At 41.9% G+C, this 27,956-nt stretch overlaps 2 protein-coding genes and 1 long non-coding RNA gene across 6 annotated transcripts in view; 1 reads left to right on the forward strand and 2 right to left on the reverse strand.

The window, feature by feature from the left end:
- The first annotated feature begins 379 nt into the window (after positions 1-379).
- LOC110364300 (uncharacterized) lies at positions 380-26,616 on the forward strand. 2 transcript variants are annotated; one of them, XR_010473879.1, is made up of 4 exons: positions 380-1,792; positions 20,082-20,210; positions 21,137-21,257; positions 26,333-26,616. It is a non-coding gene; the product is annotated as an uncharacterized LOC110364300 (long non-coding RNA). The 2 variants fall into 2 exon arrangements; XR_010473880.1 differs by lacking the exon at positions 380-1,792 and adding an exon at positions 15,420-15,608.
- On the reverse strand, positions 2,546-5,151 carry LOC102090598 (intraflagellar transport protein 70B). The gene has a single exon (XM_021297810.2). The coding sequence runs from the start codon at positions 5,086-5,088 to the stop codon at positions 3,088-3,090; it is 2,001 nt and encodes a 666-aa protein (XP_021153485.2). The 5' UTR covers positions 5,089-5,151; the 3' UTR covers positions 2,546-3,087.
- The window catches only part of PDE11A (phosphodiesterase 11A), a 133,797-nt gene continuing 115,698 nt past the window's right edge, over positions 9,858-27,956 (reverse strand). For all 3 annotated transcript variants that reach the window (XM_065069785.1, XM_065069784.1, XM_065069786.1), the window contains 3 exons: positions 26,104-26,178; positions 24,167-24,250; positions 9,858-10,883 (listed from right to left, as the gene is read on the reverse strand). In XM_065069785.1, coding sequence (XP_064925857.1) covers positions 10,722-10,883; positions 24,167-24,250; positions 26,104-26,178 — 321 coding nt within the window. In that variant the 3' untranslated portion in view covers positions 9,858-10,721. The remainder of the gene's footprint in view (positions 10,884-24,166; positions 24,251-26,103; positions 26,179-27,956) is intronic.

A 27,956-nucleotide genomic window follows, 5' to 3' on the forward strand; every position in this document is an offset into this window, starting at 1 on the left:
TCTCCAAATAAAAATGTACGTGCTTTCCTTTAAAAATGTATTTTGTGTGTAAGTCACATAGTGATAACATTAAATGTGGTATAAAGATGGTAATAAAACTGGTTGTAACATTTATATACTTTTCATGACCAAAGTGCTTTGCAGTTGGAGATGCTATAAATGCATGCTTGCCACTGGAGGAAGCGACACACACTGCAAAAGATGACAGCTGCGTGACCCCAGGGGCTGTGGCCACGGGAAGGTTGGGTGGTTGATGCTGAGGAAGAGGCTGTGGTGGACAGGGTGGAAAATACTGCTGGGACGGGGAGGAGACCCTGCACAAAGCATCCATTGATGCGGCAGAGGAGGGAGCACTTGTCTCAGGTCTCCTCCTGTTGTGTCTCAGCTCTGCTGCTTCTCCCTCTCCTCTCAGCAGCAGGGGCCTCTCTGCATCGGGGTCATGGTGTTCAGCATCACCCAGTCTGTGCAGAAACCCATTTCCCCTGGGGGTTTCTGTGTTCGGTATTTTTGTTTGGTTTCGTTCGTTTTTTTTGATCGGGTTGTTTTGCTTTTGGTTGGTTTTTTTTTTGTATGTCTGAACTGTTGCAACAGGATGACGCAAATTCCAGACATGCTGACTGCCCTCTAGCTGTATTTTCTAAAACAGTCCGATCTTACACGAATCTGTGTCCTTTTATGGGGACTTTTTCCCACAGCAGCATGGCTGCTCTCCCGTCCCACCCTGCGGCCGAGGGCCCTGTGCGTTCCCCGGTGGCTGGCAGGATGGGGCAGTGTGTGCCAGAGCCAGTCAAGCCTGTCACCTCCGCTTATTCCTGGTGGAGCCCTGCGTGCCACGGGAGGCAAGAAAGAGATGAAGCGCTTAGCGCGGCTAATCCTGGCTGCAGTGCCCTAATGAATGTCACGCACTGGTTGTATGGAAACCGCTAGAGCATGTGAACATCCCTGAACAGTCAGCCGTGGAAAAGTCTCTAAATTGCTCTCCATGTGAGGGCATTCAACATTTGCACGGGCACAAATCTGCTACGTGATTTTTTTTTTTTTTTAATGTCCACTGACTTTTACAGAATACACACAATGAATATTAAATAAAGGGCTGATGTTCCTGAAGTCATTGCCCATTACTGCACTCCAGATGCCATTATGTGGCGTGATTTTTAAAAACTTTTTTTTTAAAGGTCATGCTGTTTATGCTGCATAATATATAATACAATTTCACTGTAAATTAGAAACATACTTTCCAGCCTGCTGCTGTGCTTCATGGAGGTGAACAAGATTTGAAATCACAGGTCTCCTCCTTGTGGGGAAGCACTTGTGGGCAATATTTAATAGCACCATAATTGGGGGCTTTATGGGCTAGTACTGAGCTATGAAGGCCTCTCTGGGACACCTTGCTGCATCTCCTGCCTGCTCTCTAGCCTCTCTAAAACATTTTCCCATTCTTAACACGGTGAAATTTATTTTTACTTTACTGTTATAGGAAGTTTTGGGTAAGCTGTAACTTTACCTAACCCACAGCAGTTTTCTTTAGCTACAGAGGATATTCTCAGTCCTGACAGGTTTCTCTCCTATCAGAGAAGTGGAGTTGACTTTCTGCATGTTGAAATAGTTGCAGGCCTGTTCAGTCCTTGTGTACACTAATCTCTGGAAGGATTAAGTATTCTAGAGCAACTTTCAAAAATGCTGTCCTCTTTCTTTCCAGGTAAACCACAGTATAGACACTGGATTTTGAGGGACATGCAGCCCGATTACAAAATTCTCCATGTGACAGCTCTTCAGGGAGCCCATATCAAAGGTAAGGAAATGAGTTAAAGCCATGGATCTTTGATCCTTATTTAAAAAAAAACTTCAGGTCATGCCTTGCTTCAGAAAGCAGAATACAGAAGAAAGAGAGGAGCCAGGAGCACAGAACGAGACTGCACAATAACATTGAGAGGTATTTTGGTCTCACTTTGCTGTGGAACATGTAATATGGTTGAAAAGGTATGGGAGACTACTGAGAAAATACACTGTCTGATGCCAGTGTGATGGACGTGGCAAGTAAAGGATTTAAGCAAATAAACAGGGTTTCAGAGAGGCGTTGAGAAACGCAGGAACAGTAGCATAAAGAGGAAACTGAGAAGCAGATTTCTTCCATTGATTGGTAGAAGATGTAAGCCTCGCAGGAAATGGAAGTTACATGCTTTTTGAGAAATATGATAAAAAATATAATTTCACATTCACAAGGTCTCTCACCAGAGACTGGTATGTTCTGAGAATGGTATTTGGATTAAAGGGGCAGGCCAGGCTGTGTTACCAAGTGTGTGCTCGCTATCAAATGTGTCTGTGGGGCAACAGCTGCCGCTCGGATGGCAGAGGCGTGGGGACTCTGGGGGTGCAGAAGCCAAGAGGCAGTACTGGGCAGTGTCTCTGACTCATAACCAAGGGTAGACCTGAACTGAAATGCCATCCCGATATATCCTTCTTGGAATATATTCCTGGTCCTTGTATTAGGTATACAGTTTGCCAGAATACTTGTGCGTTATTACTGAGTTAGCAAAAGGCAATGTTAATTTTTGTAGGACCGATTTTTTATTTTAAAGACATTTTTTGTGTTTAAATATACTATCAACATAGGCTGTAACATAATAAAAATACCTCAGAAAAGCAGAAAAAACATTTCATGCACAGGTACAGATTGGAGGATTAAACCAATTCTGTTTCTTCAGTTTCTGTGCTAGAAGAGATGAACAACAAATTATCTTCAACTGTCAATGACTTAAAAGAACCTTGGTCAAAATTTCAGATGGATAAGGTATTTTATAGGTAAAAACTCTATGGTATTTCTGTAATGAAAGTTTTTGATCAAGACATCTTAAGGTGTATTTAACATGACAGATTACTGAAAATGCCCCTAGTTATTTGGAACATGTTAATTTTATGCAAATGTTCTATTTTTCACTGAATGCTGTTAAAATACAGGATAAAATCATTAAAGCTAAGCAGTCAAGAAAACCCCATATCACTAATGGACTACCAGGGTGAGCATGGCCTCACAAGCTCAAGAAAAGAAAAAACAAAGTTCTTGTCTCTCCTGTAGGGGAACACCATTTACCCAGTCCACCCATTGATCTTATACAGCAGTGCCCTTAGAAGCCTGGCTTCATAGGTAACTGTATTCTTCCCACTGTGCATCCTCTTCTCTTCAAGGGGTTGCTCAATGACAGCTGGGATGTTTCTTCCATACAGCTCACACTGCTTCAGAAACTGAACGCACTCTTGAATAACGCTGTCCCGCAGCATGATCATGTGTTTGGACATGTTCTCCAGCAAGGACAGGAAACACCGTTTCGCGTAATACCATGTATCAGTGCTCAGTTTTTTGTTATATGGCTCCAGACTTTTAATGACTCTTGAAATACCAAAGTCATAGTTTCCCTTCACACAGTAGAGGGTACCAATGACTAGATTGACAATGCAAAGATGGTAGGTATTTTTATCAGGGTGATCATAGGACAGCTGCTCTTCTCCCTTCTCGATCTTCCTCATCAGTTCCTCTGCATCTTCATTCTGGCTTGTCAGGATGTAGGAAACACAGAGGTTGGCTAACACAATGGCACTAACATCGAGAATGTTGTCATAGTGCTTTTTAACTATTGGCTCATAGAAGCTAATAGCCTCTTTGTGCTTGTGGTCTTGCATGAAGAGCACGTGAGCCACGTTGAGCTTCCACACTTCATGTTCGTTACAGAATTCCACCGATTTGCGAAAAATCTTTTCTACCATTGTGTAATTCTTCATGTCCCAGTAGATCTTTGCCTGGGCCATCAAGACAGGGATATATTTATCCAGGGTCTCATCATACTCATTAATTGCCTTTTGCACAGCTTCATCATCCCAGTTCTGCCTAGCTTCCTGTACCTGCTTTGTGAGTTTTCTCAGCTGCTCAGTCAGCATCCCTGCTGAATCATCTAGCTTGTGGAAAGCCTCCTCAGGGGCAGTTTGACAAGTAATAATGGCATCCAGGAAGTTGTACAAGTAAGGCGTGAGCAGTTTGTAGGTCAGATGGGCATTCTCTGCCAGCACATCAGCTGCCAGGTCGTAGTACTGATGCTTGCAATAGAGGAGTAGCAAGTTTCCAAAAGTTTCTGGTGGACAGGGGTTCTGCAGCAGAAGAAACTGCAGCTTCTCAAACCCTTCAGTGGGCTGGCTGTCCATGTTCATTAGTGCTTGGTTGTGCAGCGTGACCGGATCCAGCTCTTCTTCAGCCCTTGGTGGCATGTCCGTGAGAGCCTCCTGGGCTGCTTTCAGGTTGCGCAGCTGGTACTCAATGGCGGCTTTGAGGTTGAAGGTCTCCACCAGGGCCGTGCGGTGCAGGAGCAGGGTGTTGCCCACACTGCGGACATCGATGCCCTCGGTGGTCATGCCCACGCTGAGCTCTGGGTGCTGGTGGATGCCACGCTCTATGATATCAGAGATGTGTTTGAGGGCGGGGGCGTACTGCTTGGCTGCGTAGCAGCACAGAGCCATGTTGTAGGACAGCTCAGGGCAATAACCCAACACCTGCATGGCACCAGCGAACTTGACGCTGGCCTCTTCGTGCCGCCCCTGCTGGTACAGCAGGCAGCCCAGGTTGACTTCGGCGTCAGCCCGTTCCGAGGGGTCCTCGGTCGCTCCGGGGCCGCCATCCGCAGCGGCGGCCAGCGCCTCCTCCACCAGGCTCTTGGCGGCCGGGAGGTCACCCTGGGCATAGTGGATGGCGGCCTGGAGGCGCAGGGCCCGGCCCTGGTAGGCGGGGAGGTCCAGCAGCGGGCTGACGGCCCGCAGGGCCTCGGCGTAGAGGCCGGCCCTGTAGAGGGCCTGCGCCTGGTAGAGCCGGTAGGCATCCAGCTCGGGGTGCAGCGCCGCCAGCTGCTCGTAGCACTCGGCCGCCGCCGCGAAGTCCTGCAGCTGGTAATGGCAGTAGCCCAGCAGGGAGAGGCCGCCCCGGGAGCGGCAGCTTTTCTGCAGCTCGCGGCTCAGCAGTGACACCGCCTCCGCGTAGCGCCCGCCGCCGATGAGCCCGTACACCGCGGCCGTGTACTGCCCGTCGGGCACCGGCTCCGGCCTCATCGCTGCTGCCACGGCAACGGCCCCGCCGCACCGGCAGCGGAAGCCGGGACCCCGCTGCCATGGCAACGCCTGCCGCGGAGCGGAAGTACTTCCCACGCGGGCGGGTGAGGGCGCAGCGAGGGCCGCTGCCCCGGAAGCGGCTGGTGGGGCCGCTCAGTGACGGGTTCGGTCGGGTCGGCCTACGCAGGCCGCGCCTCCTGGAACCCGGCCCGGCCTGCGTGCGGGCGGTGGGACGGTGACTTGGGCAGCTGGGAAGAACTGCGAGTAAAATCAAAATTACCTCACTGATTTTTTTTTTCCCAGCTCCTTTAACGTATATCTAAAACTTCCGTAATAGACTGTAGCTCTGTTGAGCAGGGAGTGGTCGTGTAAAAGCAGGCCCGATGCTAAACGCACAGTCCTGGAACACAGGCCAGTATTTTATTGATGGCTTTGGCTTTTTGAACGTGAAACATCCGCTCTGCAGCCTACCAAGATCCAAACTGTGGTACAGCTGGTGGGAGGGAGGTTGATTGTACCTTAGCACAATCTGCCAGCTTTTCTACAGCTTTAAAAACGTAGTAGCGACACCCCACTTCTCCATAACTACTTCAACGACATAATTGTTCTTTGGAGGGATATTTTTTTCTCTGCACAGTATGTTTACTGAACAGTGGCATGCCCAGTGTCACAAACTGTATAATACGATCGGTATAATTGCTGTACGTGTAAACAGCTCTGCTAAAGTCACCAGCCAGACTCGCTTGCTGGTCATTCCAGGCGAAGGCCAAGTGTACCCAGCCAAGCTGCCATTGCTTCCAGGGGCGAGTGCTGCAAGGTCGTGTGTCAAAAATCTTGTGTGGGCCGCTCAGTCACACGTTTCCATGCTCTTGTGTTTGCGTAGTTCAGTGATCAATAGATGCAGCTCTGATTCATCCCAACAGGGTACTTTCAAAGAAAAAAAAAATACTGAAAAACCACAGGAAGCCATTAAAATTATTTATTTATTTTTTTTTTAGAGAGACAAAACCAAGTTGTTAATTTCAAAAACATGCTTTAAAAATCTGAATCAGTGTTGTTTGATCTATTAAAGCAAAACAATTAGGGTAATGGTCTTAAAATGGAAAAAAAGGAGAAGGATGTAGAAGTCTTAAGTTACACATTTTGAAAGCCTGTAGGATTCGCTTGCATTGGAACATCCACAGAGTATTTCTGTTGTTGTTCTGTCAGTTGTTTCTCATAGGCAAAGGTTCGAAGCCTATAATGGTATTTTCCTCACAACTGTAAGATGTGGTGGCCAATGTGCTTATGAATTGGTAATAATTAAATACAAGGTAATCCAGGAAAGTAAAGGTAACAAGCAGTATACAGTACGTATTCCAATACGGGAACATTCAAGTGATGGGAATTTCTGGAGTCTCTCGTTTCAGCTGATTTATACATCCCACTCCACTGTTACGTTAGAAACCATTCACATGATTTTACTCTCAAAAAATTTCTGCTTCTTTGACAAAGCAAAGAAAAAACCTTCTTGCTCTATGTTTTCTTTCCCAGAACACTCTCAGCATTGGAAATTTCTGTTAATATGCTTTACATAACCTTGAAATAAATCTGTTCTAAAATTTCACACAATGCATGAACGATATATCAAAATCTAAGATATATATCAGTAACTAAAATGGTTTTAATTTTATGAAGGGAAAATAAATATTTGGCCTGTAGACTGAAACACTCCTATTTTTCTACTAGGATTAATTTGTCTAAATATTACAAATGATGTTAGGCACTGCTGGTTGCAGTTTTCAACAATAGTTTGTGAATGCTAGTATTGGCTTTGTTGGTAACTACAGGCACGTTGCGAGATTGCAGTGCACTCTAAGAAGGAGGAATTAGCAAGGTCACCAATCCAGAAAAATGCAGCTGCTGTACCAAGGACACCACCTAAGGAATACCTGAGCTAAATGAAACATGCTCCTCTACTCTATGGCTATTTTCTGTGGGGCACAAAACATGCTCATGACCTTGTCAGCAAGATCCCTGGCGCTGCAAGTGGCAGGGTCTGGCTGTGACAGGGCTGCAGGGGGAGGTCAGGCTCTAATTGCCACACGTAGCAATTCAGTTTAAAATTCTGTGAGCTGCTGCTGCTGCCTAACCTTGTGGTTCTGCTTGGAGTGGGAGCTACAGAGTGTTCTGACAGAGGCAGGTGTCTGCATCTCCATCCGGTTCTGTTGAAGCAGTTCTGTTTTGCCTGTAGGCCCCAGGCTGGGAGAAAGGCAAAATGATGGGACATTTTTAGGGGAAACTGTCTGATTAGACTATTGAACTACGGCCAAAGACACCTCTTGGACTTCAGGAGGTGGGAAACCCGTCTCCTGTCTGAGTCACAGGAGAGCCTTTTCCCCAGGTGCTCCTCACCTTGAACAGCGTTTGGGTTTCTGGTGCTGTCACAGTGTCATGTTGCAGGGGAGGGCTTTAATCCGGGAGTATGCACATACAAGACCCTCCTGAGCTCTTGCACCAAAGTCTGTCACGTCTGTGTTTCTCCCAGGTGTCATGCAGAAATTGGGGCTGTACTCACGTGTAAAGGGCTTGGGCAGGATACAAGCCCACCCTTGTGACTCCTCACAGGCTGGTGGAGAAGGTGCACCCACAGTTCAAAAGCCTGCTCCAAACCAAGCAGTATTACCCTCTGCAATGCTAGGGCATTTCTGTTTTGGTTTGGGTTTTTTTTTGGTGGTGAGGCAAGGTTGATTTTGGTAAGCAGACTCACAGGTGGGAATCCTGAGTGGAATTACTGTGTGGCCTGAACTGTCTCTGAGGATGGGGATGAAGACCCAGATCTTCTCCCAAGCATTTTCTGCTGATCAAGTGAGACCTCATGCCCTGTGATTCGTGAGACAAGAAATCTGACCCAATTCAGGCTGCAGTTAGCACTAGTCAGTAGGACACCTGGAGGAGGCTGGCAAAACTGACTGAAGTACTGGGAAAATGTTTCCCTATCAGAAATAATAAAAAGCTGAAAGAATTTAAATCGAGCTTGTAAGCACTAGCTAAAAAGTGTTTTCCACCATCTTAAGATATGAGAAATTTAGACTATGTTTCTTTACTCTGCTGCATGTTTCCATAAAGAATCTTCTTCCTCTCAAAAATGCAAGTCTCTTGCTGATTCCTAAGCCAAGTGTTAAAAAAAAAGTATAAGATTTTTGTTTGGTTGTTTTCTAAGTTGAGCTCTATCACTTTGAGAGACCCAATGCTGTTCTGACATGCACCACCGTGCCCCCTGTTTTCAGCAGGGTTGCTTCATTTGGCTTGAGAACATTTTGATAAAGATCTAGCCATGCTCTCTCATTTTCTTCCTTGTGATGGAGGAACAGAACCATAACATTAGTCAGCAGTTTCTGAATTTTGACTGACAATAGCAAAGATACTGAAAGACAGGAGAAATAGATGGAGGCAATTACGGTTGGTCACTTGATTGATGGTTGACATTGTTGAAGCTCCAGCTGTGTGTCAGGGTGCAGCGGTGCTGCCTCCCCATCCCTGCGATGTGTGTTGCTGTGGGCAACAGAGCTCTGAGGCCAGTCCAAAGGCGAGGAAATGGGGGAGACCTTGGCGGGTGCTGTCAGATATGCTCTGTAAATTACATTATACTTAGCAATATGCAATATCAAAATTCAGGAAAACTGTGTGTACCTGCCAGCAGTGCTATGTCAGTTCCTGGTGTCTGTTTCTTCCATAAAGTAGGTGATGTAAGCTTCATGTAGTTTGCTGCTTACTATACTGCAGCTGTCTTTATTCAGGGAAAAGAAAAAGTGGTAAAATAATAGCAGAAACATTTCCATTTGGTGCATGTGTTCACTGCTGTGCAGTCTGCATCTCTGCTCCTTCCCTGCTTCTTTCTGCTAGAGACAGTGATGGAGTTCAGTTGCACTAACAGATTGGTTTGTGATGGTACTGAATTTTCCAGCTATTCTCCTGTACACGTGATTAGTAGCAAAGAGGGTGTGGTGTTTTGGGGGGGGTTGTTTGTTTTTTAAATGAGTGATCAGCAGATTTGTTGTTTCTGTTTGATTGTCGGATAGATGTAGTCAGCATTTTAGAGGCGCTAACAACTCACTTTCCTTAGAAAGGAGGAAATCTGTTTTTAGCATCTGGTCAGCTGGGCCAGGTTCTGATTTCCATCAAGTCGGTGCCAGGTCAAGGTAATTCCACTGACGTAAATGGAGTTTGGCACAGGTGTAAAATTAAGCTGAATTCAGCTTTAATTTCTGCTGCCAGACAACCCTATATTTAGAAACCCATTTTTCATGGAGTACAAAGGCTTTTTTTTTCCTATGAATGGGAACTCATGTGAGCCCTGCAACATGACTCCTCTTGTGTCTGATCACGCAGCAGAGTACCCTCAAATCACAGGTCACAGCTGTGCTACACCAGTGATCTTTGCACCAATGCAGAGAGACCAACCCTCAGGTAATACTAGTGTCATCACACAGATCTAGACACATTTGGTTTTGTGACTTACCATGTTTGATTAGATTTTTATGAACACCGCTACCACAGATGTCTACGTGTAAGCCTTGGCTAGTGCTGTGCTAGCTCTAATAACAGCATCTCAAATTGTACTGAAAGAACTGCAAGAGAACTAAGAGGTAGTCAGTCCAGTATGATGATAGTCTTCCTCTCTACCATTTCAAGATATTAATTTCAACTGGAAATTATACTGAAAAGGCTTACCCATGCTCCATCTTTCAATGTAATACAAACCTGAAGCACAGGGCAACAGATTTACCTTTTTTTTTTTTTTTTTTTTTAATTTGTATTCTATTTTCATTAAAGACCATTAATCTTTTCCTTAGGGGACACTGTAATTGAAAAAAAAAATCAATTTGTTAAAGGAGCATTTTTTAAAAGAAAAAAACCTCTAAAATTACCATGCAATATTTTGCATTTATGCAAACTTCCCCTTGCTGAGAAATTTACTGCATTGTTAATATAAATTTTTCAGGGAAGCAGGGACAGGTTAGTGTTTTTAAAGATTATAAAGTTTGTTTTTAAATGTAGCAAAGGTAGGCAATTCTAAAGGCCCTGATCAATCACTAAGAAGCTTTGTTGTAAAAAAATACTTCTTTAGAATACAAAGCAGGCTTTTCAGAACATTCAGGCATAAAAGAGGGGGGAAAATGAGGAACATCGCAAAAGCAGGCATAATTGATTCATAACATTACTGAAGAGATGCAAAACAACAATGTAATTACATACTATTCTGTTTTCCTGCAGCTTCTTGCATATGAATTGACCAGCTTGCATCCCAGTTCTGCTCTGTATTATTAATTTTATTAAGCTGTAAGTTCTTATATTTCAGTCTGTTGTCAGCTTTACAGATTTTTACAGCAGCAGTTGAAATGTAGTGGAGCTGAATGAATGCTTCTTGTGCTAAATCTTCCGTGTTGCTCCAGATAGCAGCGCAGTCTCACCGCAAGCCCTTCCTTTCAGTCCCACTAAACCTCCCAGTAAAAGCAAAATGTGCTGCCGTCAAGATAATATCCAATCAATTAAGCGTGTCTGTGAAAGCATTTCTTAGAAAATGGTGGGCCTAAGCTTGTGAAAACGTTTCAGACAGCTCTTACTGTAAAGCGACACTGACATTTGCAGGCTTAATTTATGTCTTTGAGAGACATAGTAAAGCTAGAGGAAAAGGAGGATGAGGTGTCTGCCTGAGAAGGAAGTCTTTTTTGGTGCAGCTCCTCCCATTTACCTCTGTTCACTGCCACTGAGTCCAGCATAGGCTGCAGTTTCACATTCAGCTTCACCAGACACTGGAAGTTAAAAAAAAGGGGCGGGGGATGAGAGAAAAAATATTGACAATATATCCTTTGATGGACAGTCCAGGGAGCAATAGGGTACAAAGAGTTTAATCTGGGCCGTCTCCCCACCCTCCTCGCCACCAGCTTTAGATCCCTGTGTATGTAAAACTTAGTGTTCCCATTGAGATCTCTAACTTATCTTTTGCCTGAGGCATTAAGTAAGCCACCAAAAATGCCAAAAAAGTGCACATAAGGTGGCAGAGTTGCTGCTCAACTACTTTAGCATTCTTGTAATCCTTAAAGATAGTCCTCTTAGGCGTCCCCCAAGTGCCCGAGGCTCTCTGCTTGCTGGCATCTGCATGAGCAGGAGCTCCACTGCTTGGATGACAAGTTGGGCAAAGCTGAAATAACCTTCAGATTCTTCTTTCCTATAGATGAGTAAACTACAACAGTACTGTGCTTTCCAAAGCTGGCAAAGAATCCAGTTCTGTGTGCTCAAAATGAAGAAAAAAATAGTTTTCTTTTTCGATTGTGCTGAAATCACCTCTTTTTTACAAACCCAGCCCAAAACTCACAGCAGCCGGTAAGAATCTTCTATCTGATTTCAGCTGGCTTTGAATCAGCCCCCAAATTATATAATTGCTGCACACTTTTGCTAGAAGTTTGTTTTACTTTCCCCTTTAGTATCAAATGTTTATGTGAAAAGACCACGAGTGCTTCACTTTTTTTCCCCTACGTTGAAGAGAGACAGAACATAATTAACAGCAGCAACTGAATGATTAACCAGTTACCTCCCTAGTGGTCATCAAATATGCCCTTTCAGGACAGAGAAGGAGTATTGGTTTGCAGCTTTTTTGATGAGCAAGAAGTGGGTTTTGCTGAGGGTTGGGTATTGCGTTTTCTCTGCTAGCATGGAAACTACAGACTTGCCATTTGAAATAAGGTGTTGGTGCAAGATAGATAAAAAAAATAATGAAAGACGAGAGATCAAAAGCTGTTCTTCTAAAAGTGCAAAAAATTAGAAGGAAAAGAAAGGAGTTGGGAAGCAGGTACCTTTGCACTTGATAATTTTCAACATTTGTTTTAAATAGCAGGGTTAACAGCAACCACTTTAAATGGTCCCCAGAGCCCAGACACCACTGAAGAACTGGATTTTTTATAGCTAGGCTGCAATCTATGGGAGCTTGGGTAGCTACTGAAGTAAGTCTTGGTAGATTTTTAATTGAGCTATTATATGATAATTAAGGGTTAATGGCCTGATTTTAAGATGTGCTGAAAACTTGCAATTTCAGTTGACTTCAGGAGGAAATATGAATGCTCAGCACTTCTGAAAAATCACAAGTGGCTGATTTGTGTGGAACTTGAAGCAAATCCACTTGAAATTATTCCCTTAGAATATGGCAGAGACTGGATAGATAATTTTGCAACCTTGTGCCTGGGGTAAGAGGCAGAGGTTACTGCTGTCTCTGCGTATAGTTTTGCTCACTGGTGATGGTCATTCATTTGATAGAATGGATGTGGATTTATGACATTCCTTTCACCATGCCATCACTGAGCTCCCCAATTTTTTTAGCTCTTTATTTCAGATCATTGTGTATTCCCCAAACCTGCTTTTGGTGGAGTCCAAACCAGAGGGGCAGTGATGCACCATTAACACCTGAAAATCTCACTGCTGCCATCACTGGCATCTGCATTACCACTGGCTGCTCAGTGTCTAGAGGCAGCACATTAGATATTCAACTCTTGGCAGCAGCTTAGCACATCCTTTCTGTGCAAACCCAGGATCCATCCACTGGCAGTTAAGCTTGCTGGTTATTTCTTAAATCTTGAAAAAGTTCTCCTGAAGTATTTTTCCAATATACACTTTAAGCACAAAGACAGCATTCTGCATTCACACCCTGCCAGCTCCAGGACCCATAAGCACAAGATGCAGTACAGGCTGTTCCTGTTCGAGTGCTGTACCAGCAGCCTGTACCTGCCGCAGGCAGTGTAGAGGAGAATGGGCGCATTGAGACAGTGGCCTCTGCCTCAGCACCAGTGCGCAGCTCTAGGCTACCTCTGTGTCCTTTCTGTACTGTTTTGTTACCAAGACTGACCACGAGACTCTGATGTTTTTGGTCCTAGTGCCAGGGAGCAAATGGAGAGATCTGGGCATGACCCGCTGCTGGGCCAGCCCTGCAGGCCTGGCGCACAGTGGGAGCCGCTTCGGGCAGCGAGCTTTGCATCCACTGCGGCAGAGACCAGAAGCCCAAGTAGGCTGGGAATGGATTCAAGAAGCCCCCACGTGGTTCTACAGTAATCACTGTATCGTGTGAGCTGTAAACACCTTTTAAATCCAAAAGTACAGGCATACATTTCTTAGAAATATATGCCTAAGTGCATATTACAGGGTCTAGTAACCCAGGTGCAGCAGAGGTTACCACGTAAATAACAAGAATGGCTAACTAAAAACATTAACTTTGATTAAATAAATTAAAAGTAATATTTAAGAAAGAACAAACCATTTATTTAATATTCAGTTTTACCATAGCACAATCAATTAATTCTATGGAATACTTAAAATATATAGTGTAATTTTGACCAACTTTATTTTGTTACACATTAATTTAGATTAGGGATACTTGACAGTGCAGATTTTGCACTTGGTCTATAAAATGTCTTTACTCAGACATTGATTTGATGTTTAAACCACTGCTTCTGTATTTAGTATCCTTTCACTTTGGGACTCTTTCGTTCTGATCTATTCTTTTAATTAAACCAACTACCATAATTCCTATGGAAATTAGCTTTTATTTTATCTTTTCCTGCTACCAAAGCATTTCAGTAGGACTTTTCTGATACAAAGTACACAAATTGGATTTTATTTCTGCTTGAGATGTAATTAAAACCTCATTTGATTACTATATATCTGGTCCTGTTTTAATTATTAAACCTCAGTAATCAATTTTCTTTTATGAAGCTTCTGGGAAATTATCTCAAAAGCCACACATTTCTCTCCCTTCTGGCAGGCTCTCGACCATTTACTGAATTACATTCAGAGCACCTGTTCATGATCAGGATTCAACCACCAATTTATTCCCAAAGCTATTTAAGTTTATTTTGGCTGTAGCCTTGTCAGGGTTTTCTACCTTCTGGATGCACTTTTTACTTTCCATTTGATTGCCTAACCTCCCCCACGCCTTAATGTACTGCTCAGCCATGCCACTGGTTTTGATGTATGACTCATATGAACGGCTTTGCTAGTGATCTAATTTGATATCCAGCTTCTTAACCCCCAATTGGTTATTTGCTTTAGTAGGAAGAGGCTTGGTCTTCAGCAGTTGTCTGACATGGGGTCCCACCACATAAACTCATAGCTCCAGAAACCTCTTTTTCCTCAGCCTTCCTTGGTGGGGCTGAGGGAAGCCCTGCCTGGACCTCAGTGCTCCCAGCTGTCCTGCCACTGCAGTAGCTGCCTTGCTGCACAGCAAGAGGTGCTGGAATGGTGATCTTTCCTGTTTTATCCGCTTTGCTGTAAAAGTTGTTCTTAGCCGCAGAGCTGAAGGGTGCCAGGGCAGCGGTCGTGCTGGCTGCTGCGTGCTGCTGTGTTAGGAAATGCCAGAGAGGTTTGCAGTTTCCTTCTGCATCCATGTGTCACCTCAGGTCTGTGACTACACTGGTTTTCAGGAAGTTGATGTATAGCACTGACTTTTTCTTACCTCCTTCAATAGTTTAGGTGTCTTTTGTGACTATGTACAGCTCTGCCTACAGCATACCTTCACAAGGTATAGCTCCTCTTACAGATAAGCTCTTCCAGTACAAGAAGAAGTTAAATGCACTTCAGTGCTCTGTTGTGCACACCTGGGAGAGGGCAGGGGCTGCATGGAGAACGGGCTCAAAACAGCGAGAGCATGAGATACTCAGAGGAAGCTACTCGTGAGAGAAGGTAGGGAGGGGAGAATGTTGGGGGGTTTTTTCATTGGGTATAGAGAGCTATTTCTTAGGTATATTTTGCTATATAAAGCCTAGAGAATGCAGAAATAGTAGAAGTAGCAACAACCACCTTTGGGAGAGGGTAATGAGTAGCAGTGGAGCTATTTGTTGGTAGATCTGCCTCCTAGGTGGTGTGGAATTGGACTTCATCTGCTAGATCACCTTCATCTCTGGGAAATCATGTTATCTGAAACAGCCAAGATGCAGCACAGATGTGGCCAGAGCCTAAACTATTGCTAAAGCAAATACAACATTTTGTTGTATTCTAATACCGAATCCTTTAAAGAGGAGTATGGTGAGTCCTAACTAAGAAACACTGCAGGACCCTCAGAGTATATTCTTCCCCACCCCCTGAGATTCTCATTCAAATATTGACCAATTCTGACCTTGCCTAACTTATGAGCTTTGACAAAATTACAGCTCACAGAAGTATGGTTGCAGGTCTAATATTTGTAAAGTGAGTTTATGGAATAAGATCATATAAATTCAATTTTATGACTGAGCACATATCAAAAAGTTATAGGTCTCAGTGTTCGCTCTACTTTGGAACCCTGTGGTTTGTAATGAATCACTTTTATTATGTAGGCAGTTTCTGAGTTGGAAGGGAGGACTAGTGACCGAGAAGCCATAGGGATAAATTCAGACCTGGTGTAAGCATAAGAAGCATTGCTGAAGTCAAGAGAGTCGTGACCAGTTACAGCAAAGCTGAATTGGACTCCTGAGTTTTGCTGAAGTGGCTTTCACATGAGGATACACAGGCCAAAGGTGAGCCATCTGTCTTAAAGTCCTTGAACTTCAGATTAGTTCAGATAAAAGGGAACCTGTACTGCAGTCATCCACAGATTTTATCTTCATAATATAAATACTTGGTGGAAGTTGTTTTGAAAATCCAAAAGCATTTCTGTATATACACCCATGTACTAAAAAAAAAACCCAACCCACAACCCTGCTAGAGTTCTACCTTCTACAGGTAGAATACAGAAGATAAAGCGATACAGAGAAGATCTATGGATTAACTTCTATGAAGTTTTGACTGTGTTCGTATATGAATTAACTATTTGCCTTACTGATTCAGGGCCATATTTAACCATTATGTTCCAAAGAAAAAAATTACTGTATTTAGGAGGAGGCTGAATTAATGGAAAAAAAAATAAATTGCTGCAGTCTCCTCATAGTTGAAGGAAACTTCTTTATTCCTTCTAGAGCTCACTGAGGAGGTGTCCAGGTTGTCAAGTACATACTGCATCAGTGCATGACTTTCATATTTCTGCCAGGGCGTTTTTTTCTGATGCCTAAAAATCATAATTAGGTTAGATGAATATATTACTATCTTCTCTGATATTAATAGAAAACAGGAGTTTCTTTTATCTTCTCTGTAGAAATTGTTGGCAGTGCGGAAGGAAGTCAGTTGTGCCTGGAAAGGGATCTAGTATATGCACAAGTGTTCAGCTCTTCCACTATGAATTAGCGTTATGCTTCTTTCTGGTGATAGTAAACTAGCAAGAATAGTGCTGTACTCCTTTGTAAGCAAACATGCACATTATAGAGGAATGATAATAAAGTAGGATTCTTCAGTGGTCAAATGTACCAGATGCTTCAGGGATGAAAATACATACAGAGCTCCTGGTAGCCAAGTGTGATCTGACCAATATCAAGCATGCTGTGCTGTCAAAGGGAAAGAGTAATACTGAAGGACTGGGTACCTAGAAGTAGCTCAACTGATGTGTTGCTGTAGTTGCAGATGATTCATCTGTTCATAATAATTTCATGAAACCAAGGGTTTGCTCAGAGGAGAAAGAGTTATTACTTCATAAACAACTTGTTATTTGGCTCTGCTGTTTATGGTTTTGATTCTACATCTAAAGCATGCAAGAGACAGAATGTTTCTAACTCTTTTCCTTTCGACATTTTAACCAAGCAGCTGATCAATGTCTTCTGCCTTGCTATTAAATGGATTTTGAAAAACTTCTCAAACCGTATCAGTCTCATATCCTTATTTAGTTCTTCGAATTTGCCCTCAGCTGGGAATTCTGCAGGCAACTGTGATTCTGTTGTGTTAAACACTTACTTGAAGTGTTTCATCCATCATCACTTCTAGTCCTTTTCTGATGCAATGTAGTTTGTGCTTTGTCTTTCTTGAAAACTGAATGGCTGTTAAATTATCCATTTATCTTCTTTCAGATTTGCTGTACAATTTGAGTTCCCTCTATTGGCTGTCTCTTCTACCTTATCTGCCAGCTTTTCAATCTACTTCCTCAGATCTTTATATACATTTTCATACACCACTGCATGTCCTTCGCAACACATTGGGCAGATAATTCAAAATAAGACATCAACAGAAATTGTAGTGTTATGTTTTGGTCACTTTTTCTCTCAGATCAGACTGAAAGCCTTTTAGTGAATCCTAGCTTCACTGAAGTCAATGGCAAATGTTGGGTTTTCTGTCTTCTCCCAAATATCTTTCTTGATGACCTGCCCTTTCCGATGAGACATTTTTGGTGTAAGTTGACTCTTGGAGAAGTTGAAGTACTCTTGTTTGAGGGGAAAAAGTACTTGTTTCTGTTGTCTGTTCTTCTAAGCAATTTGGAGAAACTTGTAACTTCCTAAAATTGTTTCTAGTAGTGCATTTCATCAGTATCTCATCACACTACAAAAATCCTAGCAAATCTAATGTTCTGTCCATTTCCAAAACCAAAACTCTCACAAAACAAGAGGATCAGGATCTTTGTGCCCATTGTAAAAAGGTGTTCATGATACTCATACACAAAAAATTCTTGTTTTGGAACCACTAAAGATATGGCTTTCCTTATTACATTGTGAAATAGCAACTGACTGGGAAGGGAATTGCAAATAAAAGCATTCTTTCTTCTTCTCCTGTTTTTTCTTTCCTGTATAGCTCTTCTTTACCTTTTCTCTCTATTAATACAAAAGTAGCAGAAAAAAAGAGACTCTTAGGTTAAGGGTGTGAGGTAAGAAAGAGTTTGCTGATGCTTGTTCCATTACTGCAAGTTGTAACACAGTCATAGTATCTGAGTTTTCTGAAAGCTCAAGAGAGTTCATTCTGGGTGGCCTCGTTTAGGTTCATCGTTAATAGACATGCAGCAAGGCAACAAAGGAGCTGAACCTGCTCAGCTCCTGTTTCAAGGCTACAGAAAGATCCTTCTGCAGTGCCAAAATCTCCTTTCTCTGGGACAAACCCTTGTTCCTAATGTAATCCTTCCTACCAACTCCCCCCAGTACTGGCATTTGGCCTGATTAAGTTTCCTCTGAAGCAAATTTCTTACAAACACAGCAGAACAGGTTGCACCTGCTCTTCCTTAGATAAAATTACCCCCTGGATTTCAACACAAAGTAGGGTTAATTTGATCTGCTGACGTCTGTGCAGCCTAAATCCATGGTGTATCACATACGGCAGCCTGAGCCTATCTGCCTTACTAATCCAAGTCAGACCGGCAGTCCCAGGAAGCATAGATGCATTATCTCTCACTCTCTGTGTCCAAATCAAATGTCAGAAATAAGCCTTGCCGAAAGCATGCCTCTTTATGCCATTTGTTAGGATCTATTGAAAGTTACCCTCCTCTTCTACTACAAAGAAAAAGCTGATTTCAAGAGAATTGCACAGAGCTGATCATATTGCTTCCTGTGAACACATTTTTTCCCGAATAGCTTAATCTTGATTCCCCTTTTTGGTTTTTTGTTTTGTTTGTTTTGTTTTTTGTTTTGTTTATTTTGTTTTTTGTTTTGTTTTTGTTTGTTTGTTTGTTTTTGTCAAAACACTTCTCAACAACTCGTGAATGTATTTCAGGGAACGTCTATATATTGCTCACAGTGAACAGCTCACTACCCAGTGCTATCCCTGCCCTCTGACTAGTTGCAAGCTTTAAATAGAACAGCAGTGCTCTGACTTTCATACCAACAATCTCAGGTATGGGTGAATGGTGGTAAAACAAGCTGTTTCCAAAATGTTTGTGCAGATAAACCCTTCCTTATTAAAGAATTTTTAAAGTTTTTCAGAGTACAGAAACTTCAGAAGGAAGCAATCATTGTTTTGGCTTCATCCAGTGATGCTTGCTTGAGTGAGGACGAAGCCATCCCACACAGTCCATTTTGGACAAGTAGAGTGATCCAAACCCTGAATTTCTTATACGATATTTCCTTATGCAAAATTGTAATTGAAGGAATGAGGAAAAGGAATAGAAGGGGTACCCGAGGAAGGGCTGAATCAAGCCAAGTGTAAGCATGATTCTTAAAGCACACCTTTTCCTCCTCTGCAAAGGACCATTAAAGTTTAATCTCCTGCCTTGTAATTATAACTAGAGCATGGACTTTAAAAAAAAAAAAAAAAAATCACTGTTTTTGCACATGCACTTTCAATTCAGGTGTCAAAGTCAACTGGAACTGGAGAAGTTAAAGCACTGAGGTAGCCATGGTTATTGGAGACTTCTGTTTATTTTTTCCTCTGTTTTGTGGAGGCACTACCATTTATGATACCCTGTGCTTTTAGTATATGCTTACAAGCAGAATAGATGCTTTTGCAGCTACATCATCATAATCTAAAGATAGATTTAATTACAAGGCCAGATATTATCTTCTGTAGGAAGACAGGCATATCAGAGCTCGTGTAGTTGTAGACAGAGTGATTAGATTTCTTTCTAAGTACGTCAGACAATGTGATAAAGAAGGAATCTGTCCCTCCACATTCCGTTCAAAACATTTAAATTACTTGCTAGGCTAAACATAAATGTTTCTACTCTTCCCAGATTCCCCCTAGAATCTTGGATGGAGTAATGCAGATTCCCAGCTGTAGATACTATTATATGTTTAAAGCTCTCAGTACCCAAGAAAATCTTGAATAGCACTAAAAATAGCACTAAAATGGAGCAGTTCAATGGAGCACCAAGGTAGAGGTGAGCAGGGCAATCTCAGGCACGCATAAGTTGTAAAAGCTGTGAGCTTCTTTATCTTCCACAAAGACATGTCCCTTAAATTTAAATAGCTGCTGTCATTGTCACTGACTACCTGACTCTGTATTTATCTGCCCAGCAGCAGAGTGCATGGCCTTTGGCCCTGCTATTCATGGTGTTGCTGTCTCTGCCTAACAATGCTGTGAACAGAGCTGGGCTTCTGTTGGCATCTTTTGTTTGATCTGAATCACTGAAGCTTTGATGTTGTTTGTGAGAAAAAAAATGATTAAAAAGAATAAAATCTTCACTCTCCCACTTTGTTTGCTCCCCGCAGAGAAATCTAATCTGAGTTGGGAAAAATCTGTGACTGATCCTGTCTTAGGTACACACAAACCGCAGAGCCAAGAAGATAATGCTGTTGATGTTGAAACTCTTAGCATCTCTTTACTGGAGGCTCAGAGAGGTAATTTGTCTTAACGATCAAAATTCTGTTTCTTGTTGCATGAGCATATATGACCAAATAGGTACAGAATCCTTTATGTGGTGAACACAGCTGTCAGTGTAGCCACAGTGCTTTATTTTTAGTGGGTTGTCTTAGATTTTTCTGCTTTAGCTGCACGTGCTTCTCCTTTATAGAATATTCTACCAAAAACAAAGGGGGGAGGGAAATGATTACTTCATACTGAAGCTACATTAGTAGATTTTAAATGCTCTACAGTTCAAAAACATTTATTTTTCCTTATAAATTATTATTCTCATAACCTTGTTTCTCATCTGTACTGATGAGCTCTTTTCTTGCTGGCATTTTTGAATGAAGAGCAAATGTGATGCAGTAAAGCGTGACTAAAGCCCCTAAAATCAGAGCTTCAGAGAAATGGATGGCTGTTCTGCTACTCAAGGCACAAACTCCACTGTCACATAAAAATACTCTGATCAGTGATCACTACAGTAACAAAAAAGTAAATTCAATAAAATTATAATGTCCCAAGTGTAATAAAAAGCAATGAACAAAAAATTGGGAAGCCTTTATCTTCACAAACCTTTGATCCACAGTGAGAAGGAATCAGGTTTGATTACTGAGGTATTTTGAAATTGGAGGTTGGTTAACTCCCACACTGAGCAGCAGATGTGGGAGAGCACAAGGGAGCAGAGCCGTGGTTACCTTGTTCCAAGAGCAGAGTCAGGCTTATGGAGCAAACACAAAAAGGTTTTGGATTTAGACACTTGCATATGGAAAATCTAGCTGTGTGTAATTCCTGTGTTGTCTTTTTTTTTTTTTTTTTTCTATCCCCACCTGTCATTACTTATCTATATTTAGCTTCAAGCTCCATGTTAGGTTATGATATAGTGTGTTTTGTATATCTTTGACCTTTCTTCTGGTTTGAGCAGGCATTCCGAGGGACAGTCCAAGAGGATTACTAAGAGAACATGCACACATCTTGAGGATTTGCTAGTCACTTGTAAACCTTCTCACAAAAAGGAGCCAAACACAGAAAACAATTCTAGCCAGGTAAGCAGAGAGATGTGACACACATCCCCCAACAAAGGGGATTCATTATCCTTTAGTTGGGAGAACTGCACCTCAAAGTGGGTTGTCTTGAGCTGCCTTAAGGAAATGCAGAGAGCTGAGGAGATGCATAAGGAGGAGGTAGAGCCAAATGTCTCCAAAAGACTGATCAAGTCCCAAAGAATGTTTCACAATGGACAAAAAAAATAAGGCTAGGAAAGCCATAACTCTCTAAAATGCTTGGCAAAGTTTATATATTGTTTTTAAGTATGGAACATTCCTCGTGGGCACTCTGGTATGTAGCCTGGCTCATAAGCTTTGACTGTGGAGAAGATATGGTTTGTTATAGTACTGTCAGTGGCACTGAGGTGGCGTCAGACCCCTCCTGGAAATTTGGGCTGTGAAGTTCCTTCTGTATTGCATACTTCAGACATTCACGGCTGCCAAGAATAGTCTAGTCTGGGGAACTACTTTGAGCAAAGAAAATTTCAGGTGGCTCTGGTGATCTCCTCACTTTAACAGGAGTTGCCAGCGTTCCCATGGTTGCTGGGACCATCTCTACTGTGCGGGTGTCAAATAAAACAGAACACAGCATTAGGTCCTGCTGTAGCAACTGCGTTGGTGCAAACACACGCACTCCCCACAGAGCTCCCTTCAGGGTGCTGGAGGCTGGGATCTGCCCACATGGATCCAGGACTTCTAATCACTAGCATGGTAAACTCCATGGTTTAATGTTGTGATTTCAGTATCAAAATGAGTGTAAAATGTTTATTTCAAACATACCTTTTTTATTAGCACTATGCTAGTGAGCTCTATAAGGACTGTTAAGATTTTATTAATTTGTCAGCTGCCACTCCACCTCTTCATGTTGCATTTGTAATGATGTAACCTATTCTATCCCTACATGCAGTCCCTACAACATATTACAATGGTTAGAATTTTAAAGAATGTATTTGAAAAGAAAAAATAAAGAAATTTAGGACTTGGCCATAGTTGTAGTGTTCAGCGAGCCCTAAACGGAGGATTTATATAATGCCTGAATACACTGCTGATGTGATCTGTGTACTGAGGTTTGATTAAGCTAGATATGAAAATTAAAACTTGGCTTTCACATTGAAGAGAGAATCTCCCGCAGTGTGATACTATGACATCAAGTTTTCTGTTTACCCCTAAGGCTGGTGCTGCTATGACTTCCAGGTTTGATGGTGTCTCTTTTTTAAGTTGTTGAGCAGCAGGCTAATAGCTGCACAGCATGATGCAAAGACAGCAGAAAGCAGGGAAATCAGATGTGAATATATTCCTCAGAGATCTCCTGCTAAGATGGAGCTAAGTAACCAGAGCTTTAGTGCTCAGATGTAGTCTTCTCATGCAGAGGATGAGCTGATTATCAACTCTTCCTGCTTTATTGTACATTTTTGTATTGCAGATGCTATTACAAATCATGAATTCTGGTACAATATGCATTCTAGTATAATATGAACTATTATATTGAAAGGAACATTATTTTTAAAGAGTTTTTGTCCAAGGTCAGTTCTTCCCCCTGCTATGGTCCAAAATTATCTTGATATTTTAAAAAATACAGGTTTATATTCTTCTTCTGTGCTTGCTTTGCCTTAATTGTTTGGAAGCTGTAGCTTTAGTTTATTTCATCATGACAAAGACTGACCTAAGAAAGGGGCAGAATCTGCTGGCAAAGCAGCATCCCACCTTGCTGTTCACACAAGTTGTCCATGTCACACAACAGGAGCTGCCTTTGCTGCTGGGCAGTCACTTCATTGTTGCCACAGTGGCAGCCTCAGATGGCACAAGGTATAGAGGGCAGGGGAAGCACATCATCCTTCTTACCTCGTATGCTACTGGTGATGTATCTGGTCTATAAAGTGAAAGCGAACTGCCAATCCATTTTTGTAGGGAAGCTGCTTTTAGGCGCAAGTTCATCAGTTCAGTGTTAACATGGGAGCTGGTACCTGCTTCCCAGCTCTTGGCTTTTTATGACCACTGACCACTGCTTGGAGATGTGAGGCAGTTTTGGATGCAGTGGCAACAGGGAGAACTTGTTGCAGTTCCCCCAAAAAGCTAAGTGAGAACATCCCGATGTTTTCTCAGAGATCAGTGGCCAAACTGGCAATCTTTAGTGACTTAAGGCAGTCTGTGTGGTTTCAGTGAGTAGGAGGAAGACTGGCTGACACAGTTATCGATGATTAAGTTTCTAGAGTGTTATTTTCCATTTATCATCCTGCTCATATAGCTCTGTTTTTTATACAGATAAGAGGAAAAAAGTTAAAAAGGTGAAGCTTATGCTACACAAGTCAAATTCTGAAGCTGATCTAATCCATAAAGAGAGAAGCATTATTCTGATCATCTATAGTCTTAATATAGTAGCAACTGAGAGCTTATACATCTTATAGCAAGCACCCAAGCAGTCTGTGTAGAATCATGATTAGATAAGTAAACTCCAGGTTAAACAGTACACATGTTAAACTGTAAGTTGTTTGTCACTGACCTTGAAGGCTTGGCCTAGAGTGCCCCTTAGCAGTTTGGAAAAGAGCCAGAAGGAAGTGCAAAGGCTCAGCCTTGAGCTTCCCTTTGGGTCACAGCTACTCGGACAGGTTTGAGAGCAGCACCTCTCTGCAGAGCACTCCACACCGTGCCATGATGAGAATCAGTTTGTCTCAAACATGATAAAATAAACAGTTGCCGTATCAGCTTTCAGAACTTGGAGAGGAATTATGTTTACACATATTACCACCTCTAGTGAATCTGAAGATTTCTGCATAGAATTTAGGCTTTTGGTAAGGTCAGAGATAAGAATTCAAATAGCCTTCAAGGCTGCAATGTAAGCTAACTCTTTGTCCCTAGAGAGGCAAGAACAATCTTCTCTGGACTCTACTGGAACAGTAAGTAAAAATTACCTCATACAATGGCATGCAGATGCTATCAATCCACTCGAGCTGCAACCTGGGTAGTTCATCTTTCCTGTTCCGATCAAAAATGGCCTGAATTGAGAAGGGAACAAAACTGTCATGCTTTATTACACTAGAGTATTTTACAGACACATCATCCAGCACTTTGGAGCTATGATCAAATTGTCACAACCAGAACATTTTGTAAACCATAATCAATCTTTGCAGCAGTTTTCCTACTGCTTTGTCTGGCATGAAAAAGAAAATGTTTATTTTCAATTCTGTTTTGAAATTTGTAGGCTGAACGTATTTGAATTTTATAATCCTGTGATGTAAAGTAAATGCTCCACAGTTGGAGCTGATCTGGTAAGAAACCTCCTGCAGAAATGTAAAATAGATACCTTGGAGCAGAAATTTCCCTTTTCTCACATGGGCTTTTCCAGCTCTGCAAAATGACCAGTGATGGATCTGGGCTCCCTCCCTCCCAGTTACAGACCCCTCTGCAGAACCAGCCATGCCTGTGAATCCAAAGGGTGAGGAACCAACAGATTCATTTTGGGAGCAGTTATCAGTTTGTCCCTCTAGAAGCAGCCTAAGTCACTGCTCACTGCACTCCCCAGCAAAGAAGTTATAGAGGTCAAAGCTGATGTTTAAGAGCCTCAATTATTGGCTGAAAGGAGATGGAAGAAACTGAGTTCTGCAGAGTCTGAATGTGAGTTGAGTTTCCTCCATACTCTGTCTGAGATTACTTGGGTCCATCAGCTTTCTGCCTACAGAATTTTAATCCTCTTTCTAGTGACCTATCTGCACCATTTACTGAATGCCTTTTTTTTTGTTTAAACTGTCTGCATATGCCAAGTTGATGTCTCCTGAGAAAACCTACTTTCCTTCTTCACCTTCTAGAGCAGTGATGTCAAAGACATTTTCACTGGGGGCCACATCAGCCTCACGGTTGCCTTCAAAAGGCCAAATGTAATTTTAGGACTGAATAAATGTAAGAGTAGTTACATTATATCCATATTTTATGGAATGGCAATTGCAGTTTTTCAGGCCTAGATTTGGTCTCAGAACTGTGGGCTATAGCTACCATTTTTTTTTTGAGAAGATGTACACACACAACTACTATAGGGGAGAAATCCATTAATGTCCCAACCTTTGACTGCACACTAAGTGAAAAGCCATTTATTGTACCTGACCACTATTTACTACAAACTTAAACTTCATTGACTTCATTCCATTACCACAGGCTCATGTGTGAGTATTGTCAAAGTGAGAACAAGTCTGAACCACTGGAATGGTTTTCGTATTTCTGGAAGCATAAGCATACTTGTGAGTGGCTTCTAAGTTGAATTCTTTAGAATACTTTCTTTTCCCCTTCTCCTGTTGCCTCCAGATAATGGCTTGTCACCATTTTGAGGTATTTAACCTATGTAACAGTTTCTCTTCAAATTGCTCACTGAAAATCTTTATGGAACCTTTTTTCTTAGTTGTTGTTTGACACTTTATATCCATCTGCCTGTATTCCACTCAATACCAATTTATTCTTTCAATCACAGTATTATATTTAGTTATATACCTATAGAAATGCTTTTCAGCATTTGATACATCAATTAAAACAGCTAGGTGTGGCATAACGTAGATCTGACAATTTTGATTTCATAAGTAGCTGATGATTTTTTTATTTGAATACTGTATATTAAACCTAATATCTGTTGCTTAGAAAAACCTTAGGAATAGGTACAGAAAGTGGAGAAAAGACTCAATGCAAAAGGAAATGAGTTGAATGAAGAACTTCCCTATATGGCTCTAAATGCATGTTCTTATTGGACAGAGCCTTCATATATTCCAAAATTTTTCTTTACATACAAAATTTTTCTGAATGAACCCAATTATATTTTCTTACCCTATTCAAGTTAGTAACTATTTCAGATGTTATAAAAACTTACCGAAGGGGTGAGTTTGAGTTCAGATCTTTCTCTGTCTCCTTGTTCAAAGAACTCACTGGTTACCAGCTCAGCCGCCTAAAATATAAAACATGATAAAGATTAGGTTTCTGGCTACATAATTTTTAGGGTAATTAGTTCTTGCTCAGACCATGAGTTCAGCCTTAACAGTGCTTAACTGTAAAGAAGTTAATAGCCCCATGTATATGACTAACGGCACATGTTTGCATAGTTTCCAGGACTGGACATAGAGCGGTATAAAGAGCCATAACCAACAATCGACACACTCACCCCTTCCTGATGGGGAGCTGACAGGAGGATTACATTGCAATGTCGAGGTGGAACTCAGTGCAGATACATGCAACTTACTCAACTATTAAGAACAGAACAGAACATTATAGCTTCTTGTTTGTATCCACGATTGTGTCTGTAAAAATGCTTTGTAAAATGTGCAAGAGCTCTCTGGGTATTTACAGGCTGTTGCCCTACATAAACAACTTCACTTGTCAAAAACAACCAACGACCTCTGTTGTCTTAATTTAATGTGAAATCATGAGGCTTTTTTCCCCATGACTGTCATCACTATAGGATCTGAATATGAGCTCAGATTCTGATTATCATATTGAATCAGAATCAAACTGGTGGGTTGGAAGGTGGAATGCGTTTTTCTGACTTGTGTGAACGAGGATGTTCTATTCACAGCAGAGGTTTGTGCTTCTCAGAAAAACACAAGATTTAAAACCAAAATCAGTTATGGAAACAACAGGAGTTTTAGGAAAGTCAAACAGTGAGCAATCCTCATATAGTAAGTAGCCTTTACGTACTGTCCTCTTCTCATGTGAGGGGCTTTGAAGGCAGGCACGTGTGACATTTCAGATGCAAAAAAGAAAAAAAAGGAAACTAATCTGAAGATGTCATACAGTCCTTAAAACTCCTGTCACACCTGCTCATTGTTTTCAAGGTGGGAAGTGATTTCATAACACCAAGACACAAGAGCGTGAACTAAGGACAGAACCTGCACTTCATAAAATCTCAAAATTTCTTGCTCTAGCAACTGCATGGTAGCTAATATTCACAAATCCTAAGCTTGTTACAGTTGAAATAAGGAGTACCAAAATAAATTGGAAGTAGGTGAAGTGATGTTATAAAGTACTCTTAAATCTTGAGCCAGGCTATCACACAGTTTAGGACTTTGCAATGTATATGATCCCAGTGCACTAATAAAATTCTGGATCAATACTCAAGAGAGAGGAATAATTTAACAACTTAGCAGCAATTAAGGGTTTGCCAAGTGTATTGTATAAATATAATCAAGACATAGTCTCACCCCTCTCTCTCCCTGCTATTCTGATCCTGTTCTCCTTGTGTCACTTTCCCTCTTGTTCATTTCTATCTTCTCTTCCTGAATTTTGCCTTCTTACATGTAGCCTCTATTCCTTCTGATTAATATATTTTAGTCTCTTTCTCCCCCCCTTTTCAAGGTTTTTTTCCTTTTAGTACAGTTGAGGTCCAGCTATTCCCTGTTTTCCCTCTGTGGACTTATTAGCCTCTCTGCTCACCCGAGTAACGTTTCAATCAATCCCAGACTGGATTTTTCAATATAAAGTAAACCTGTACACGAGGCTGCAGGGGAGTTTTCACCTGCAGACCTCAAGAGTGATAAGGATAAAAAAACCAGTTTGCCAGAGACTTCAGCACTAATTCAGCATCACAGCATGAAGATTGACAACATGGGAAACAAACCCTACCTGACATTTTGGCTGTTAAAGAAAATGGAGAAGCTAACTGGGTTAAAGAGGAAAAATGAGGAGGGATTTCACACACCACAGCTGTGGCTGGTGGCACTGAAAAATCTT

The sequence above is a fragment of the Columba livia genome, chromosome 7 (assembly GCF_036013475.1).
Source record: "Columba livia isolate bColLiv1 breed racing homer chromosome 7, bColLiv1.pat.W.v2, whole genome shotgun sequence".
NCBI classification, from domain to species: Eukaryota; Metazoa; Chordata; class Aves; order Columbiformes; family Columbidae; genus Columba; species Columba livia.